This window comes from Hippopotamus amphibius, chromosome 4 (genome assembly GCF_030028045.1).
Source record: "Hippopotamus amphibius kiboko isolate mHipAmp2 chromosome 4, mHipAmp2.hap2, whole genome shotgun sequence".
Classification (NCBI taxonomy): domain Eukaryota; kingdom Metazoa; phylum Chordata; class Mammalia; order Artiodactyla; family Hippopotamidae; genus Hippopotamus; species Hippopotamus amphibius.
The window spans coordinates 61,096,095-61,116,405 of NC_080189.1; the positions used below are offsets into that span (position 1 = coordinate 61,096,095).

The 20,311-nt window shown below is 36.0% G+C and overlaps 1 protein-coding gene across 1 annotated transcript in view; it reads left to right on the plus strand.

Annotated features, from left to right (window-relative positions):
• The first annotated feature begins 226 nt into the window (after positions 1-226).
• SDHAF3 (succinate dehydrogenase complex assembly factor 3) overlaps positions 227-20,311 on the plus strand; it is an 80,279-nt gene continuing 60,194 nt past the window's right edge. Inside the window, exon 1 of the mRNA XM_057732207.1 lies at positions 227-443. Within this exon, the coding sequence (XP_057588190.1) occupies positions 270-443 (174 nt within the window). The 5' untranslated portion in view covers positions 227-269. The remainder of the gene's footprint in view (positions 444-20,311) is intronic.

Consider the following 20,311-nt stretch of genomic DNA (forward strand, 5'->3'; position numbering starts at 1 on the left):
GACCCCTGCGCCTCGGACGCAGCCCCTAAGCAGTCGCAGCGCCGGCGCTCCACGAAAGCCACGCCCCTTTCAGAGAAGCACCGGCCCATGTCCCGCCCGCCCTCCTGCTCCTGTTTCCGGAAGGTCCTGATATTAGAACGGACCAAACCGGATGAAGGTCACTCGCCCTCTTCCGTTTGTGTTCAGGTTACTTACACCCGGCTTGTAAGGAGGGGCTGGCGGGCGTCGTCTTTCTGCGCAGGCGCGGCGTGCAGTCCACGCGCGGCGTTATGCCTGCCCGGCATGTCTCGCGTGTCCGGGCCTTGTATCGGCGTGTTTTGCTGCTGCACCGGGTTCTGCCCCCAGACCTCAAAGCCCTTGGTGACCAGTACGTGAAGGACGAGTTTAAGAGACATAAGACCGTTGGTTCTGACGAGGCCGAGCGATTCTTGCAGGAATGGGAGGCAAGTAACTGCCCCCTTTTCTTCGCCCCAGACCTCCCTCGGAGGTGTCCCGGTTTGTCTCAGCGAGAGGCCGCCTGACCCGGCTGGTTTCCCTCGGCCCCACGCAAACTCGAACACAGTGGCAGCCTGTTCCGTTTGAGTGAAACAGCGCAAAGCCTTTCAAACAGTACTTCCCGAAGTTACATCGCGAGCCTGCTTATCCCACGGGTTCCTCGCTGTGGCATATCCCGTTGCATCAGCGTGTCCAGCTCAGTTCCACTTTTGCCAGGCACTGGAGGGGTGAGGATGGAGAATAAGGCACCGTCAAGTGCTTAAAGAGTTTACCGTTTGGCGGTTCTTTGTCCCCTCCAAAGCCTTGCACGTAGTAAGCGCTTATCGATAAATTAATGGTTTTCTCCATACTGGTTTTCAGCGTTTTAGAGGCTTGTTGCTATAATTACTATCTTAAAAATCCCAGTGCTCTTTGTTGGGTCTTAATAATGCTCTCAGTTGACTGATACAGACATCGGATAAGACTAGGGGTAATTAACAAGCGGTGGGCAAAAGTGCTGGCGAGAGTTAAGTCAGGTGAAAGTTGTTTTCTTCGTAGTCTCAAGTCACGTTACTTCGTTAAATTGCTCTGCATCATTGCTCTATATCTTAAGCAGACACATGCATTAGGGATTAGCCCTTTGACTTTCCTTTCCTTTTCTGAGGTATGCCAAAAGATATTCAGAGTATTTTATTTAGAGTATTTCGCGGGGTTGGGAGTCATGCAGGATTGCCTCTACTTATGATTTGCAAATGTCAAGAAATGAATGGAATTGGCGATTAGAGCGACGGGTATTTGAAAGTATGAAGCAGTGTTGGTTTAAGTACCGAGGTAATCAATTCTTCAGCCCAAAAAGTTGCTGGCTACAAAGATTACTGAAGTCTGTTTTTTACAAAAAATCATAAAGGGTGAACACAGAACTTTTTCACTGAATCGCGGAGTTTTTGATTGTAGACTTATTGGCACTTGCCAGAGGGACATTTAGGACAAGGGCGCAATTTAGAATTTGCCTAAAAATCATGGGTATTAGATGTAATGAGGCAGCCTAGAGCCAGGGAAGTTGATTTTTTTAAAATTCAGGCTGCGTTCTTTTAACATGGTAACTTGGTCTTGAAGCCAGAAGAACTGGATTCAGATTCAGGTACTGGCATTTATTAAATGTCAGATTACTTTTCCTAGTCTTACTTTCTTATCTGTAAAATAATAACAGTATTTATAATATGCATCCTTAAATTAGTGTATGTAAAATGTAAGTGACATGTTTTAAGCCAAGTCAGTTTGTGGCAGGACAGGAAGGAGTCTGTATTGGGAAGAAATAAGGGCACTTTAGGAGGTTCTAAAGTATAAGAACTGGGAAGCATTTTAGGGAAAGAGTAGGAACCCAGAATAAATTATAATAGGCTAGAGGAAAGAGACATTTTTAAAAAACTGGGTAAAAAAAATTGTTGATCAACCCAGGAGACTTGGTGTCGGAAATTCAGCTTAAAAGGAAAAAAAAAAAAAAAAAAAAACCACACACACAAAAACCCAAAAAACTTTCCTAGTGCTATGTGGTGTTTGGTCTCTGGGATTCTTTCACACACGTCTAAAATTACTTACGAACTTGAATTTGTTTTTACTTTAAAGTACAAAGTTGGGTATGGGTACCACTGGAGAAGAGAAAGGGGAAGGATCAAGAATATTAGAGGAGAGTTCTCTATTCCCTTCATCTGTGATCATGGAAAACTGTGGCAAATATTAGAGCAAATTCAGCTGGGTGAATTTCTGTTCAAGGACCATTTGGGGGAGGGTAAGAGGAAAGTATTTCATTTTATCTTAAGGATAAAAATGTAAGTGCATGTAATTCCTTACCATAAGAGAAAAAAATGTTAAGTTCACAAAGAGATGTTAGGATTCTGTTAGGGAGAATGTTTGATAACTGGTTAGTAAAATACCCATTGTAATCTTATTCCTTTGGAGTCCTATACTGAAGTCACAAGACAAGAATCCAGACTTAACCCGACCCTCATAGCAACTAAATTCTGAAGTTATCTCGACCCCCATAGCAGTCTTTATCTCATGACTTGGGCTAGCCGAAAGAAAAGCGGACCCCGTATTAGGGAAGATATTCACCATATAGGACCGTAGCCTATCACCTGACACCTGTTGCCTTTGGAGCACTGACCAATCGATTAGCACCTTTTCTTAGCAGGAATTTTCCTTGTTTTGGGGTTATAAAAGTTGGCTGCCAGCCTACCAGAGCGTCGGCTTTCCGTGGTCTGCCAGGAAGTCGTCCCACTGTCTTCACAGTGTCCCTTCTCTCTAATAAACTCTGTCTTCCTTACATCCTGCCTTGTGTCTGGAAATTCTTTTCCAACCCACGCTCGAGCCACGACAATTCCCAAGTCTTTTAGGAGACAACTATTAAAAGTGGAATTGGGGCTGGGTAGATCAGGGGGTCTTACTTATTATGGCACTTTTAAAGTTCTGGCTATGCTCAGTTTTGAAGAATAGCTGATTTAGGTAATGCTTTTCATTTTTCTTTCTGTGCCGACACAGTTGTGGAGAGAACTTCTTACCACTTATTTTCTGGGAAATCAGAATAAGCATTGAAAATTAAATAGCAAGTAAAACACGTTTGTGTTAGAATGTGAGACAAAAAACAGCTTTTGGGATCCACTTTGAAAAGTCTCTGTGTGTTTAATTTTTCATTTTTTTGCCCCATTTATGTATGTCTGTTGCTTTCTTGCCTGGTTTCCATTGTTTTCCTTAAGTAGCTGCTTTGCTCTGTGTTTCTTGGGGGAGGTTTATGGTGGAAGTTTCTGGAAAAAGCAAAATGCTTAAATATTCTTTAAGTAGTTATCACTTATTGCCAAAGTGCTAGGCATTGTGGGACACAAAAATGAATAATATATGTATTTTAATTTTATGGTGTCCAAGTTTTAGAGTATAATGGACAATTATAGTATGAAAGGGTGCCTGTTAAATGCTATGGGAGCAAAGAGGGAATGGAGGACGTTGAGGCCACGTGTAATGTCTGAGCTGAGGTTTGAGCAAGTTAGAATTACCTTGTCAAGAAAAAGACTCTCTAGAAAGAGGGAATAACATGTGCAGAGGTATTGAGGTAAGAAGCAGTGTGAGTTTTTCCAGAGTCTGCAGTGATGCATTTAGAATATAGTGTATTATATGGTCAATTAGTAAGAGATAAAGCTAAAGAGGTGACAAGAGACAGGATATTATGCTAAGGATTTTAGGTCTTTATTTTGTATCATTGAAAGATTTTAAGCAGTGGTGAAAATGATTCAAATTACATTCTAGAAAGATCACTTTTAACAGCAATAGAAAGGAATGATTGAAGAATGAGCCAGATTGAAGGTAGGGAGAACTGTTAGGAGAGACGTAGTAATCCCAAATGTAATAGATATGTGCCTGAACCAAGACAGAGGTGTTGAGCGTGAAGAATACGGATTTTTGTGTTACCCTTTTTAAGGTAGAATGGCGCTTGGTGACTGATACGGGATTAGTTAGAGGGGAGGAAATAGAATGGATAACTCTCAAGTTTTGAAATATGATACCAATAATCAGAATAGGTACATAGGAGGAACAGTTGGCAGATGAGTTCAGTATGGTACATTTTTGTGCTAAAAATTCTGGTGGGGCAGTCAAGTGGAGATATTCTGAGATATATGTTTCTCTGATACTCAGGAGACAGATTGTGGCTGGAGATAGAGATTTGGAATTGATTATTGGTAGATGATGGTTCAGAGGTGTGAATGAAAGTGCCCCGGCTGGGTGTAACAGGGGAAGGTGGTCAAAGACCACTAACCCTTAGGAGTTAAAAGAGAATGAAGGTAGTAGTGTAGTGCTGGAACTGCTCTGTTCTGTTCTTTTTTTGTTTTCAGTTGTTCCTAGCTACTTCTGCAAAGGAACATGCTGTTTCCCCTCCTGATTATGTTTAAGTCTTTAGATTTGTATGATAGTCTTTATCATAATACAGTATTTGCTTTTTTGTTGTATTTTGTTGTATTCATTTTAGGGAGGAGGAAATGCTTCAAATTTCATGTAACTGTCCATTTGTAACTCACATGGAATATCTTTTTCTTATTTATGACTTTGAAGTGGATCATCAGATTAAAAAATGTATGATTACGTTGCATGTCATCTATATTTAGAGTTTCCTTAACTTAGTATAATTAGGGTTGGGTGGGTATTTTGCAGTTTTTATAATTGTACTCCTCTCTTACCTAATTTGAGGACCTCATTTTGTTGCTTTTGAACATCCTGATTTGTACTTTGTGTTTTAGTTTTGTGGGAGAAAAGGCTTGAATTACCTCTCTGTTCAGTAGATGGATTCTATGTGTGGAGGATCATCTACCAAGTATGAGGGAGTCATCTGGGAACCTCTTAGTTGTACTGTTTATTCTGCATGTTACTCAATGCAGTGTTTTTGTGATGGTTTATTGGATGGTGATGGTTTGTTGAATGGTGATGTGTCGCACATGTGTTTTCTACATTAAGCTTTACTATTTAAAAATTTTTAACCTTATATTGAGCTTTACCATTAAAAAAATTTTAACCCTATATTGGTCCTTAATTAATGGTTGAAGAAGGGGTAAAGGAGAGGATTTGAAACAGTATATCCTTGGAACATAAAATGTTTTTTTCTTTTTGTTTTTCATTTCTAAAGCATTTGGAAGCTTTTACGATGTTTTTGTTCAGAAATACTTAACTTTTATTGCTGTCATGAGATGTTATAACAGTGTTGTGTTATAAAGTAACTAAAATTGTTTTTTAAAAAATCATACTTTGATCAACATTGCATATATTGACTTTGTACTGTATTACTGGAACATAGATGTATGTCCTTTTATTTAAATGGTTTTAAATTTATTTGAATTTATAGACTTAAAATAATGGTAATAGCATGATAATACTAATATGCTAGTGGTTACGGTTCTAAAACAGATCTGTATGAGTGTGTAAGGGTGTGTGTATGTCTATACCATGCAGACTCGAGTTAAGTTTTTGTGTAGAATTTAAGAAAAGGATTATATATGCATACTATTAATTTTTTACTGGTTTACTTATTTTATGAAATAAATATATTTTACAGTTGCTTCATAAGAACAAATGTCTGAAATTTTACATAGGGGATATTAGAATTGATTGAAAGGGCTTCACATTGCTTAAGTAAACTTATTTTTTTTCAGTTAATGCACTTAAGCTTTTTTGAAAAACCAAAGTAATGTATGTATGTGGTTAAAAAATTAGTGTAGGAGGGCTTATAATAAAGAGCAATGTATTCTTTTCTATTCCTTAATTTATCTTTTCTGGGAACATTTTTCATTTTATTTTGGTGTCTTTCAGGTTTCAAATATCTTGTGAATTTTAGTATCTGTCTAAATTTACAAGTAAAGCAGTAAGAAACGGAGAACTCTGCATATAGACTCGTTGATTAGAAAATTACTTTTAGGATTACAGAGTTTCAGTTAATCTCCCTTGGATTTGCTTCTTACTCATCTTTACTTCCTTGGTGTTTGTGTTCAGTTGGTTCTGGTGGTTCCGCTTTATCTTCAGCTGTTATTCTCTGTTTTGTCTTCTAAGCTGTGGCTGCTTCTGTCCAGGTTGTTTTATTAAGTTGCACCCCTCCACCTGCTTTCCATCTTGAGAAGTTTATTGAAATCTCTTGGCTTCTAATGGCTCGTTTCTTAGTCATTATGGATTGCTTCTTTCAAAGTTTGTTTTTTATTAGTTCAGTGGAGTTTTGGAAGGGAGAAGAACTAAGAAATAAGCTTCTGTGATTTCTTCAGTTTTTGTTTAGATCTTGAACTGGGGATTCTCAGCTTTTTCTTTTTAAAGAAGAGACTAAGGCCTTTAGAGGTAAAATGACTTGTTTGGTATCACACAGCTAGGTACGGTGAAAATCTTGTGCTCTTACCTCATGAAAATCAGTTAAGATTTTGGAAATTAACGTTTCCAAAAAACTATTCAACTTTTGTTTAATGTAGAATGATTATATATTTTTTTCCTTTGAATTTTGCTTGTTTGCTTACTACAGTATACTTGTATATTTGATTTGTTTTCCATTTTTGGTATTTTTCCTAAGGGACAGGAAAGTTTTTTGAAATCATGTTTCTGTCTAATACACCTCTAGCATAATAAGAAAATGTTTAGGTATTGTTTAGGTAGTGATTTATTATGTTCATTAGCCCAAGATGCTAATTGCAACACATTTCTTTCTAAAGATTGTCTTCACTAATGAAATGAGAAAGGAAGTTGCTGCAGTGTAACTGTTAAACTTTTGTGCTAGTTAGGCACAAAGGTTTCGTGTGTAATTTTTGGAAGGTTTCTTTGGTCCTCAGTTGTCTTATTAGGGGAAGTAATATTTTACCCTTGAAATTATGAATGGACCAAAAAGTTCTCTCTTACCTCCAAGATATGATTGTATTAGGAGATGAGTTAAAACTATATCAAATGGCTTAACCCACTTTACACTTTTCATTGGCACCACTGATTTTTCTCTTTAATCTTTTACTATTAGGGTTATGTGTTACTGTAGTAATAGAATGGATAATAAAAATACAGTATATTTTATTTGCTTATTTGTTTTTGTAATAGTTACCTTTAACATAAAATTAATAATTCTTGAATTAAAAAATAGTTAAAAAGGCAAATGGAATAGGCAAATCAGAATTAATAGGATAGATGATTGGTAGCATTTGTATAAAAAGAGCTTAGTTAACTTGGATTGGGATAACACTGCCAGCTTTAATAAAGGAATGGGCAAAAGAGACTAATAAGAGGTAATTTCTCTGATTTATGTATGAATTTAACTGCTGTGCTGAATGTATTTGGTAATAGTGAAAGATTTAAAGCAGTATAGATGTCCAGTGATGGGAGAAGAGTGAAGTTATAACACAGCCATAGGATGGATGGGTTAGTATGCAGCTCTTAGTAATGGTGTCTCAAAATTAATGCTGTAGAAAACTGCTCGTGATGCAAATAAAGTATTTATCTTTGAGTGATAGGATTAAGGATGATTATAATTTTCTTCCTAGTACCTCAAAATTCCAGATCATGTGCTACTTTAGTAATTATAAGAAAACCTTTAATAAATGTGATTTTAAGAAATGCAGTTGGATATACTCAGTATTTTTTTTACCAATCTTGTATCACAAAGCACAGGCAAACATATTCAGTGAGTCAACCAGCACCTTATAAATAAGTATATTTTTTAATTTTGCCCTTTAAATCTTGCAGGTTGAACTTAGACTTCTTCATGTTTAATAAATGCCCGCTATATATTTTATTATTTCTTGCTGAATTTTGTGAAATTAAAAAAATTTAAATGTGTAGACTTTTACTCAGTATTGTAAATGGCCACTGAAATAAGATGAGAAGAAATAAAAGGCATCCAGATTGAAAAGAAAGAAATGAAACTGTCTTTATTCACAGGTGATATGATTATGTAGACAATTTGATGTAATCTACAAAAAAACTTCTGGAATTATTTTTAATAAGTCAGTTTAGCAAGGTTGTATGATTCATGATCAATATACAAAAATTAACTGTACTTTTATATATTGTACTGGCAGTGAAAACTTGGAAATTAAAATTTTAAAATACCACTTACCATCAAAAATACAAAATATTTAGGGAAAATTCAGACAAAGGATGTACAGACCTGTACACTGAAAACTGCGGAGTATTGCTGGAAAAGAATAAACATGTGTAGATTAGAAATTAAACTTTATCTAGTTACTCTTTTTTCCCTAACCACTAGAAGACATTTAGAATTTAGAATCTTTAGGGCGCTAAACTGAGATCAGCAAAGAGTCATCAGGTCCATCCGTCTGGTATAGCTTTAAGTCTTTTTAGGCAACGTGAAGAATCTTCTCATGTTATTTTTTAGAGATCATACTTAAATAGTCATAATTCTCCAATAACTGAATTTGATCAAAATTAAGTTGTTACTTAATAACTGTTAGAAATCTGTTTTAATTTTTTTACCTTTTCTTTTTCTAAGTATTGTAGAAGGTTGCATGAAGGCTGACAGGGAATTAGGACTAGCAGAGGGGATTGCTTAACTGTTGGTTTGTCTTCTGGCAGGTCAGGCAGAGAGGATGGACGGTGGCTTGGAAGCCAGTAGGCTTATGAAGGAAATTGTAGCTAGGTTTGTGCCACCCAGGATTGTCATTATGATTGGTCTTGTAGATTTGGAATTGGACTTTATCAATGATGATCACATTTATCCAGAGATAATCACATATTGACTTCAGATTCACACTAAATTTATGTAATACTGAGGTATAAGCTAGAATGCTGATTTCTGTGGGTAGGGGAGTAGGGGTTGATGAAGAGGGCTCTCCTTTTCCAGGAGTCAGAATATTTATATTTAGATCCAGGGACACTTCTTTCAGAGGTGTCTCAGAATTTAGAATTTTTTAGGTTTTAGAAAGGTAAGAAGCAGTATGATTTAATTTTAAGAAACACCCCAGTGGGATCTGAAGTGGTACCCTGTAATCAAGTACATTAATATTTCTGCAGTAAAGTATTTGTTTATATTAAGTGGAGTAAATGAAGGCTTCATGCCCGTTTAGGTCAGGATTTGCTACCAGATGAATTCTGAAAGAGCTTTTTTTTTTGAAACTTCTTTAACTTAAGAATTGCAAGTAAGGGATTGTGGACCTCTATTAAGCTTTCTGGGAAACTGAATTAGTGTTGAGGAGGTTGCCTGGTAAACATGGAATTAAAATAACGGGAAGTGGGTAGGCATGAGAGATTTTTCATCAGGCCTCACTGTGCTTGCAGTTGAAAACATCCGTTAGTTACAGTAGAAAACATTGTGGGTCCTCATGCTTCACAGCCCTTTTTTCGTGGACAGTGCTGAACACATATGAGGAAGTTTGCCCCCTCTGGATACTCTTATTTTAAGCACTTTTTCTGTCAAAGCATTATTATTATTATTATTATTATTATTATTATTATTATTATTATCAATGTGTTAATAGATTAAGCTACCTAATTTGTCTTCTGGGCCTGAGAGAATTCAGATATTTTCCAGTGTGTTGATTTAATTAGCTCAGTTCCCAAGGGAGGATCATGTTTATCTTTTTTTTTTTTTTTTTTACAAGTTTTTGGTTTTCTCTACTCCTAAATCAGTAGAACTTGAAGCATTTCTAAAATAAATTGAATTTTGACTTCTAAGCTTTCAAACACTAAAATATTTGTTTTATTTGAATAGATTTTAAACATATACATGGTCTATTTTCCAAAAAAAGTTTCATTGTCATAAACATACAAAAACATAGCAGAATGTTGTACATTGTATGTTTAAGTACTTGTGAATCTTCACTTTGCTGAAGGTGAAGCTGTCCACAGTTTGTTTAAAACTATCCTGTTGAATAAAAAAAAAATCATACACTTCTCATAGGAACTTCCCCCTTTCCAAACTAAGAATGGCAGCTGATGTAAAAACAACTACAACGACATCAGCATGTAAATATGTAAAAACAACTACAACGACATCAGCATGTAAATATGTAAAAACAACTACAACGACATCAGCATGCAGCATCAATGGGTCTAGCTTCACAGCACATACCCAAAGCTCTGCCCCCTCCAAAAGGCACCTTGTTCACTGCCTCACACTTCCCAGCCTGGCTCTCTGTTACTTATTCATTCTGTAAGGTATAGATACGTACAATTGATAGTGCAGGATTTCTAGCCAGTGACTATAGTTAACACTACTTAAAAATGCCATGAACATGTTTAAATGCCATTACAAGGCTAAGCAAGATGCACAGAGTGAGAAAAACTTATTTTAAAATGTTTGGAAATAATATACAACTTTGATAAAGTTTCAGGGTACTCATAACACCCTTGGTTACTTCATGTAAATTACTTAAACTATCTGGTGCACTTTTAGAAACTGCAGTATAATTATATTCTAATTTTGTAATTAAATCTAATGAGGGCAGAGCCATCTCAAAGAGGTTTATTATGGTGTTTTCCTTACTGTTGGAATTCATGTGGAGTTAGATAATCAGTTTTATTTCTCTATCCTCCTGTTTCTCAACCCCCTCCTTCACTTCCTCCTGCCATACTCTTCATCTTCCTTTTTTTCAGGCAACAGCTGTCTCCTTTGCACCATCAGATTTTCCTGAGTTGGCTAAATCTTTTTCCCATTTATCCTTCAGCCTCACTACCTTATTATTGTAAGGCTGCTCTTTTGCTGTCAGATTACTCCACATCTATTTGGTCTTCAGGTGGAGGTGCCAAGGCTTGTGGATTTGATCTCAGGGTGGAATTCTGAACAGAACACTCCCAGTAGTGGCCACTTGCGAGCGTTAGGATCCTTCCTGCTTCCTTTGTGCTCCAAACCTGAATTTGTTCTTCACATCAAACAGAAATTTTCTTCTTCTTAGACACATGCATTGACATGTGTAGACAAACCCTGTTTAAAACAAATTTGCTCCATTTCTGGATTATCAAATTTGGATTTCCTTTTCCCATTGCTCTTCTGTATCTCAGAGCACCTCTTGGGGGAAAAAAACTGCAAAGGAAAAACAAAAGCTGCAGCATTGGTGGGATCTCTGGATTTTTCTTCTTTTGTACCTCTGGCTTGTCTGTGCGGTGAAGGCAGACAAGACCCATTGCTCTTTGGTCTCTTAGGTCACCTTTAGCCATATTGACTCATTGTTTGTTAGCCTCTGCATAGAATTTTAGAGAAAAATTTGGTAGTATCATGATTATTATTAGGATAGTCATACACATAAATGTAATAACTATATAAAATATGCCTTTCTGTGCCATTTTCAGCTATTGAATTTAATCTTTTTGTGTCACCTGCTAGATTAGTCAAGCTGTTGGGACAAAGGTGGTAGTAATAACGTTTTGGAAGCTTGATACTTTTTTAACTACTTTTATGCTATGAGTACATTTCTGAAAAGTTGTTTATAAGTTGATTTTTAAAAATTTTAACTGTATTTTATACTGGCAGATTATTTAAAGAAATTCTTTTGTTAATCCTTTTGTAAAATGAATAATCAGCCCATAATTTTTCTTTGTGTAAACCTGCATTTGCATATATCAAATTTGTTTTAAATAGGGTATGTCTACAAATGTCAATGCATGTGTCTAAGAAGAAGAAAATTTAATTTCTATTTGATGTGAAGAACAAATTCAGATTTGGCACTTTTGATACGTGAGACATACCAGATTATTTTAGTTCTATTCTTTTCAACTAAATGCTATCAAAACATGCTCTACACCTTTAATTAAGGGGTGGCAAGAAGTTCATATATTAAGGTTGAACTGCAGTATATTTTTTTAAACTATATTTTCTTAAATAGTAATAGCGCTAGTGTGAAGTTATATAAAGTTTAAAAAGTTATTTAGTAGGTTTTTCTTTCTTAAAAGCATAACTGGAATCTCAAATTTTAATGATTTTTTTTCTTTAAAAATTTTACCTTATCTTAGCCTGTAGTTACAGAGGTTGATGTATATGTCGCTTTTCATTATGTTTATTAGCCTTATACTTCGCTGTGGTTTGGTAATACCCAGCAGTTTATTGCGCTGCCTAACGCTTGCAACACTCCGCTCATCCTTCTTTTAATTTGGATACTGAGCTCCTGTTAACTAGTATTAACTATAAACAGCTGTTTAGTCCACAATATAGCATAAATATGGTAGGTTTATGATGAAAAAATGAAAATGTAATTGCCATTGTGTAACATTTTAACTGCAGTGTGGTTAAATAGACTTTCTGCAGGGCTGTCTGGGGGCCTAACTACTATTCGTTACCCTGTTTTTCTGAGAAAGTATATACAAAGTAAAGTCTAGAGCATTGGGAACTTGGCCACATCTCTCAGACCCTATCCTTTCATGATTTAACATGAGTACTGTTTGATTCCATGGAAAGTAAAGCCTTTCCTCGATAACTGAGGGAGAAGTTAGTGGGTTAGAGAATCCTTGGAAATGTCCTGGGATCTAGTAGAGACATCTCTTTTAATAAAAATAAGGCCAGCCATTTGTTCACGGCCTTAACAAGTTGAGTGTCAGGGATAATCTAGAAAACATTATTAAGGACGAAAACTGGAAAGAAAGGAAAGAATCAAAAAGAGAGGTTTCAGCAGCAAGGTGGGACATGGGGAAACTGTTCCAAATGTAGGTCTTGAATTGTGTGAAGATGTTGGTCTGCCAGGGAGGACTCGACAGAAGGAGCCCAACTGAGTTTATTTGTTCACTCAGTGCCTGCTATTTTTCAGGGGATACAGAGATTAATACATGGTCCGTATCTTTAAGGAGTTTATAAGTCTGGTACAAGTCTAAGTAGGATAGACTAAGACTCGTACTCTAAAGAATAGTAGCTGAGAATGTTGGTCTTTTGGCAGTGGGGCCATCAGAGTGGTGTGGGTACAGGAGGAGACTGCTCTTTCCCTTAGCCATTCAGTTTATGATTATTAGGCAGTTCTCTACCCAGTCTCTTGCTCTTCCTTTGTCTGACTCTATTCTGTTGAATTTTGAAGATCTTTTTAACTTTGAGTTTCTTTTTAAAATGTAATTAGCCTATGAGAGAGTCCATTTTAAATTATTGTCAGCTAACACTTTAATGATTAACGATGACATTAACATCCAGCTACTTACTGTGTGAACTTGGGTAATTTGATTAACGACTCCAAGCCTCAGTTTACTCATCAGTAATATGGCAATACCAGCAGTACTTACTTCAAAGGTTAAGGGTTAAATAAGCTAATATATGCACAGTAGTTGCCTTGCACATAGTAAGTTCTCAATAAATGTTAGCTATTTTAGCTCTAGTGTGTGGTAGGAAGGAGATAGGAAGGAGTTTAGAAGGTACTGAAAACAAATTTTGTAATTTCATTATTTTTAATTCTTCCTTCTATCCAATGAGTTGCCAAATCCTGTTGATTCCTTTTACCATATCAGAACTCTGACCTGTTATCTCCATGCTCATTGCCTCTGGATGTTTGTGGTAATTTCATAAATAATCTTGCCTTTTAGTCCCTCTTAACTGTCAGCTTATAAAACACAACTTTGATCACATTATTGTCCTTGTCAAAAGCCCTCACTGTTTTCCTGTTGACCTCTCTGTAACCTGGGAGTTCAGAACTATGCAAAATCTGACTTGAATGTGTTTTTCCTACCTTACATCTCAATATTCTTTAAGTCTCCTAAGTTCTAGTCATAGTCAGCCGAGCATTGTTCTCTGAATGTGGCCTTAAGTTGTCTTGGCCTCACTATTCATTTGGCCTAAATATTTTCCTGTCTTTTTTCTGTACAGCCAAATCCTAAAATGTCTTTCAAAACAGTTCCAGTCCTTCGCTATCAACTCTTTCTTAATTCTCCCAGTAAAGCAAAACTCTGTGTTCTAATTTCCTAAAACATTATTTTGTATTTTTTCTTACTTAATGCTTTCTATGGTGTATTATAGTTATTTGTGTACATTCTTTTTGATGCTAGTAGAGGGTAAATTCCTTGAGGACAAAAACTATGTTTTATGTATCTTTGCGTGCTTTAAAGCTCCTAGGACAGCATTTTGCTTATAATAGATGCTCAGTAAATCTTGTTTTTTCCCTCCAAAAGAAAAGTGTGTGATTTCAAATGGAGACCATATATGTTGGATAAAATGTTAACTAATTAAATATGTGAATTATAGTTTATAAAGATTAATAGTTTAAGCAAAGGCTTTTATCCTAACTATGGGAATTCTTAAATTATATTTCATAAATACATGAGAATTCAGTGTTATATTTCATAGTGTAGTAGGCTTATTCCAAGCACTTTAATCCATGTTTTTGTCTAGATATACTGTCAAGTCATCAGGCATAGGAATGTACAAATAGCTGGTTTAGTTTTTAATATATGTATATATTTGCTATGTATAAAACTATGTCAAGCATCTGTGGCTCCTGATGATTCAACACAGTTTAAAGTAGCTTAATATATGTTTCTTTTTACATAGGTGCTTAAGATTGGAGAGAGATAATTAAAGAGTCTTTAAGAAGTTTAAGATAATGAACTGGTAGAGTCCTAGGGTAGCCATAACTAAGAGTCTTGGAAACAGAAAAAGAAGTTTAGTGTCTGTCATGCAGTTTCCTTAAGCTACAGTGAACACCATCTTCTCTACAGAAGAAGAGAGAAAGTAGGAGCAACTGTACATGGTCATTTTCACTGAATTCTTCTAAGAATATTTACCTTGTTTACAACTGGATTCATTCTTTCTAATATTGACTGGAATACTCTAGTCAGCTACAGGAATCTTTTGCGTAAATGTAATTTCAAAAATGTCCACATGATGGCAGAAGATCCTTATGTCTGGAAACACGTTATTGAATGATCAGAAAATTGTATTTCAATTTTATCTGAAATAGTATGTCTTTTCATATTTCTAGTAATTTTCACGCTTGTATTGTCTGATAGAGGTGTTGTTGCCATTTAAAACATTTAAAATGTTTTCACTAATTTTAAAATTTTAAAAAGATTAATTTTTTTCGAAATTCTTGTATATAATTTTAATTCGTTTTTGAAGTTTTCATGGGTTTCCCTGAATAGTGTTTTAAATACTTGCTTTGGTAAATGTCTTTTTTTCTTAGTAAGTCGGTTTAGAGGAAATTGAGTGCAGTTATTTACTATTTATAGATAAATGTATGAAATGGAACATGTGGACTTCTATTTAACTTTATTTTAGAAATTAAGGGATTGATTCAGCATACATTCTTTTGTGTGAATGGCCACCTCATGCTCTCTTGACTGTTTCGTTCTTTGCCTCCCTTCTCTATCACTGTCAGGTCTTCTCCGAAGTCTTCCCTGTCTTAATTTAAGAAATTCATTCATTCTGGGGACTTCCCTGGCAGTCCAGTGGTTAAGACTCCATGTTTCCAATGCAGGGAGCTAGGGTTCGATCCCTGGTTGGGGAACTAAGATCCCGCATGCTGCACAGTGCGGCAAAAAAGGAAGGAAGGAAGGAAGTAAATTCTGTATATATTTATTAAATATTAAAAAAAATATTTACCACATTTCATATACTGCCCTAGACATTGATAATTCCTAGTGTTGAAAAAAAAATTCACCAGATGTAATGTTCATTTTCTAGAGTTCACAATATTACAAGGTAGACAGCTACCAAATACATTGTTGTGTTTGAGTTAATGTTTGGGGTTCTTAATAAAACATTATACTTTGCATAAAATTTTAGAGTGTGCAGCTTTTACATAGGTATGATAGATTAATTGTGAAAGCATGAGTTAGATGAATCATGACCTGAAAAAGATCAAAATAAAGATTTGGAAATTTTGTGAAAACTTAAATAAGCCAAGTGTTTGCTTTTTGAACACTAGATGATACCTTATCTAGTTTAAAAAGGGAGAGGGAGTAACATGGCATTTTTTGTTTTGGATAGTAACATTCTGTCCTTTTTTTTTTAAATGATGTATATCAAGCTATTTTTATTTTTTGATGTTCATTAAGCTTTATTATTTTTTATTGAAGTATAGTTGATCTCGCCTTTTTTGATATGCAGATGTTTTATCTTATATCTGAATTTCTTTTTTCTTTACATTTATTGATGTATTTACTTATTTTTGGCTGCATTGGGTTTTTCATTGCTGCGTGGGCTTTCTCTGGTTGCGGCCAGTGGGGGCTACTCTTCCTTGCAGTGCATAGGCTTCTCATTGCGGTGGCTTCTCTTGGTGCAGAGCATGCACCCTAGGCATGCGGGCTTCAGTAGTTGTGGGTCGCAGGTTCTAGAGGGCAGGCTCCAGAGGGCAGGCTCACGGGCTTAGTTGCTCCGTGGCCTGTGGGATCTTCCCAGACCAGGGATCGAACCTGTGTCCCCTGCATTGGCAGGCGGATTCTTAACCACTGTGCCATCAGGGAAGTCACTTATATCTGGATTTGATCATATAGTTTGTTGTTAAAACTGGAACACTTGGGAGTTTAGAAGTATTAAAACAAAGTCTTAAAACACACACATCTGAAATGTATATTTATTGACTTATAAATTTGTCTTATTGATAGAACTATAAAATAGTTCTTTATGAAAACTGCTCTCAAAAATAAGTTATTAAAATGTGAAAATTACATATATCTGTTTAAGACCCCCAAAGTGCCATATATAATAATTAGATGACCATTACAAAAAGAACATAAATAGAATAATTACTCTTGGGATACATTAAAGTACTTTTTAATTGTTTTTGTCTGTAATATTGTGTCATTTTTTCTGATGAATATAGTTTTTGCAGTATGGCTTTGTTATTTAAATTTTTTTCTTAAAATTGCCTGAAAGCTTTATCAAAGTTACATTTTGTGATTAGAACATTTGAATAATTGACTTCTTTAATTGAGAAAACCTGTAAGTGTTGGGATATCAAAGGAGCTTAGAGGGCAAATTCTACTTGATGGAGGATATTTTCAAATCAATATTTTTTGTATTGGAATTGTATAAATATTTAAGCCCAAATGTTTTAACAGGTACTGTCTTTTTATCTCCATCTGTAGTAGCTTTCTTTGACAATTTTTTTTTTGTTTTTTGGTTGGCCATGTCGTGGACCATGCAGGATCTTAGTTCCCCCCACTAGGGATTGAACCCATGCCCCCTGCAGTGGAAGTGTGGAGTCTTAACTAGTGGACCACCAGGGAAGTCTGGACAAATATTTTTATAAGACAGAACTTGTCAGATAAATTGTCTTTACTTATTGATTATTTTGAATGTTTTGTCAAATTCAGATGGTCCAAAATCATAGGTCTTTTAAATTTTCATCCATTTTGGTATGAATGTATATACATCCAATTATGGATATTGGAGGTCCTTCAAAAGATTGTTCCCAGAAGTCGAGATAGATATGCAATGATAAAATTGATAGAATTTCTTTTTTTTAAAAATAAATTTATTTATTTATTGGCTGCACTGGGTCTTCGTTGCTGCGTGCAGGCTTTCTCTAGTTGTGTGTGGCGAATGGGACTACCCTTCTTTGTGGTGTGCGGGCTTCTCATTGAGATGGTTTCTCTTGTTGCAGAGCACTGGTTTTAGGTGCGGGCTTCAGTAGTTGTGGCTCACGGGCTGTAGAGTGCAGGCTCGGTGGTTGTGGCTCATGAGCTTAGTTGCTCCGCGGCATGGACCAGGGCTTGAACCGTGCCCCTGCACTGGGAGGCGGATTCTTAACCACTGCGCCACCAGGGAATGATAGAATTTCAGAGTTAAATCTTATGTACCATTTGTGCTCTTAAAATTTAATTTTAATGTATTCTTTCTTGTTTTTGTAGCAGTAAATTTCAGTCTTCTGTTTATAAGCTTTATCTTCAGAAAAATGCTATTTGTTAATAGTTAAAAGCTTAAGCATTTTGCCTGTGTCTCATATTTTAAGAATTCCTACTGATTTGAACAAAATGCAACCAAAATATAAGGAACTCCTTTACAAAAAAGTTCAGTATCATTGTAGGACACTTAGGTTGATTTACAAATTAGTTTTTTAAAAGCTTCAGTATTTATTTAAAATTTGTACATGATAGGCAGCACAAAGAGAGAAAGTTCATACAGCCATGCTGAATTGTTGTATAAAATTGTTGTTATAAAAATTTTGTAGATTATTCTCTCTGTATAAACTACAGATTTTTTAAAGTGTTAGTTTTGACAACAAATTCTGTTTTGATTAGAATACCACGGTTTGGGCGTAGTTATAAATTACACACCACAACCAATGCCAAATACATTCCTTCTCTAAGGGTCTCTAATAATAATAACTTTGTTTCTTCTTGGCATTCTGCTCTGCCAAAATTTATATTTGTGTTATATGTAAAAACAAATAATTTTATCTTTCATTATGAGCTTTTAAACAGAATTTATAGTAGCACTCAATAATGTCAGATGTTTCACCTTTAAGAATGAATTTCTAATAGCTTTACTTTGATTCCATGAGTTAGATAAAGAAATCAAGCTGCTGTTGGATTTATTTTAATTGGTTTCCTATTTGAAGCATCTGGTATCACTGATATCAAGCATCATTTAACTTTTTGCAAAGTTGCTCTTTTGCAAACAGTTTAACAATTGCTTTTTATTTAAGCATAAGATAATCTAGAATAAAAATGAATAAAGTTAATTTGATTTAATTGAAAAAGTGCTTCTAGTGTAACGTGTAAACATACTGTCAGTAACTACATATGTTAGGTTGTCTCCATGTGTTAGGTTGTACAGCCTCCTTAAAATAATCTAGGATAACTTTAAAGTAGATACTGGTGCTGAATCAATGAATTTGTATTTTCTGCTTTTCATGTGGTCAGTGATAGTGTCCATGTTGCACCTTTATTATCAAATTATTTTGAGAAATGGAAATTCTGTACTTAATTTTTTTGGTCAAAGATTTATTTATTATTTATTTTTGGCTGCGTTGGGCTTTCTCTAGTTGTGGCGAGCAGGGGCTACTCTTCATTGCAGTGCTCTGGCTTCTCAGTGCAGTGGCTTCCGGAGCACGGACTCTAGGCGAGTGGGCTTCAGTAGTTGAGGCATGGACTCAGCATTTGTGGCTCAAGGGCTCTAGAGTTGTAGGCTCAGTAGTTGTGGCACACGGACTTAGTTGCTCCGTGGCGTGTGGGATCTTCCCGGACCAGGGCTCGAACCCGTGTCCCTGGCATTGGCAGGCAGATTCTTAACCATTGCGCCACTAGGGAATTTTCCCTGTACTTAATTTTTTATTCAGGATGCATTTTTTTTTTTAACACTTATTGGTGCCAAAAGAGTTTATGCCAAAATAAAAAAGCATTATCAGACAGTATACATAAATAATTTTAAATAGTTGTAGATTTGTGCTGTATGTTAAAGGACAAAACTACTCTGCTAGGATCGAACTCTCTGTATACTGTGCTTATTCCCTATATACTCTTATTTCCCTTACATATTTCACATGTACCTAACCTATACTTTCCCGTATTTCCTACTGAGTCTGCTGAATGGCAGCTTTGTATTTGGCTGAAGCACAGACCAGAGCAGAATTGCCTAGTAGTCTAAGTATCTGGTAGAGGAAGTAGAGTCAAAAACTTATTTGACTCTTCTACACCAGACCAGGAGTCATACCTCTGGACCCTCTGTGCCTCAGTGCACTTGCTCTTATTTGTTTCATAACAGGCCCAAACTGCAAGCTCAGATCCTATTAAAAATTGTTTAAATTTTTTTTTACTTGACATGTAATTTTGATTTTAGGTAACTAATTTTATCAGTTTTTTAACTTTTGAGAGGAAATGGATCAAAATCACTGTTTACTAAAAATGTCTCTTCAGAATGTCTATTATCTTTAAAGTATTTTTTTACGTGACTGGGACCAATCAGGAGGGGAAACCACACAGTAATTTGAATAGGAAAGTGTAATATAAAGAATTAGTAATTATTGCAGGGGTTTGGAATAACAAGAGACTGGCTAGCAAGAAATGAAGAGAATAGAAATAACATAAAAGAAGCAACCACTCCCCTGAGAGTTGAGAGGGAGTGCACAAAGACATGTTCTCCACTACAGCTGAGATCCAGACCTTGTTGGAGTGGGCATAGCCATAGCTGTCTGGATGGCGGAGAAGCTGTGGTACTATGCTGGCAGAAGTTAGCACCTGAAGGTGTGAGGAAAGCTGTTTACAGTGAGGTGTCTCACTGGGGACACCTGAGGGGGTGAGTAGAGGGCTGCCGGTTGTTGCTGGCCACCGGGCAGTGTAGGAGATGCGAGTGTTACAGGAGCGGGTCTGGAGAAAGCTGTGCACACCTGTTGCCTCCTTACTCTGGAGTGCTCGGCAACACCTTCCTCCTGTGCACTCTCCTGACAAAGCTTAACATTGATCCTGCTGGCAAAGGAAA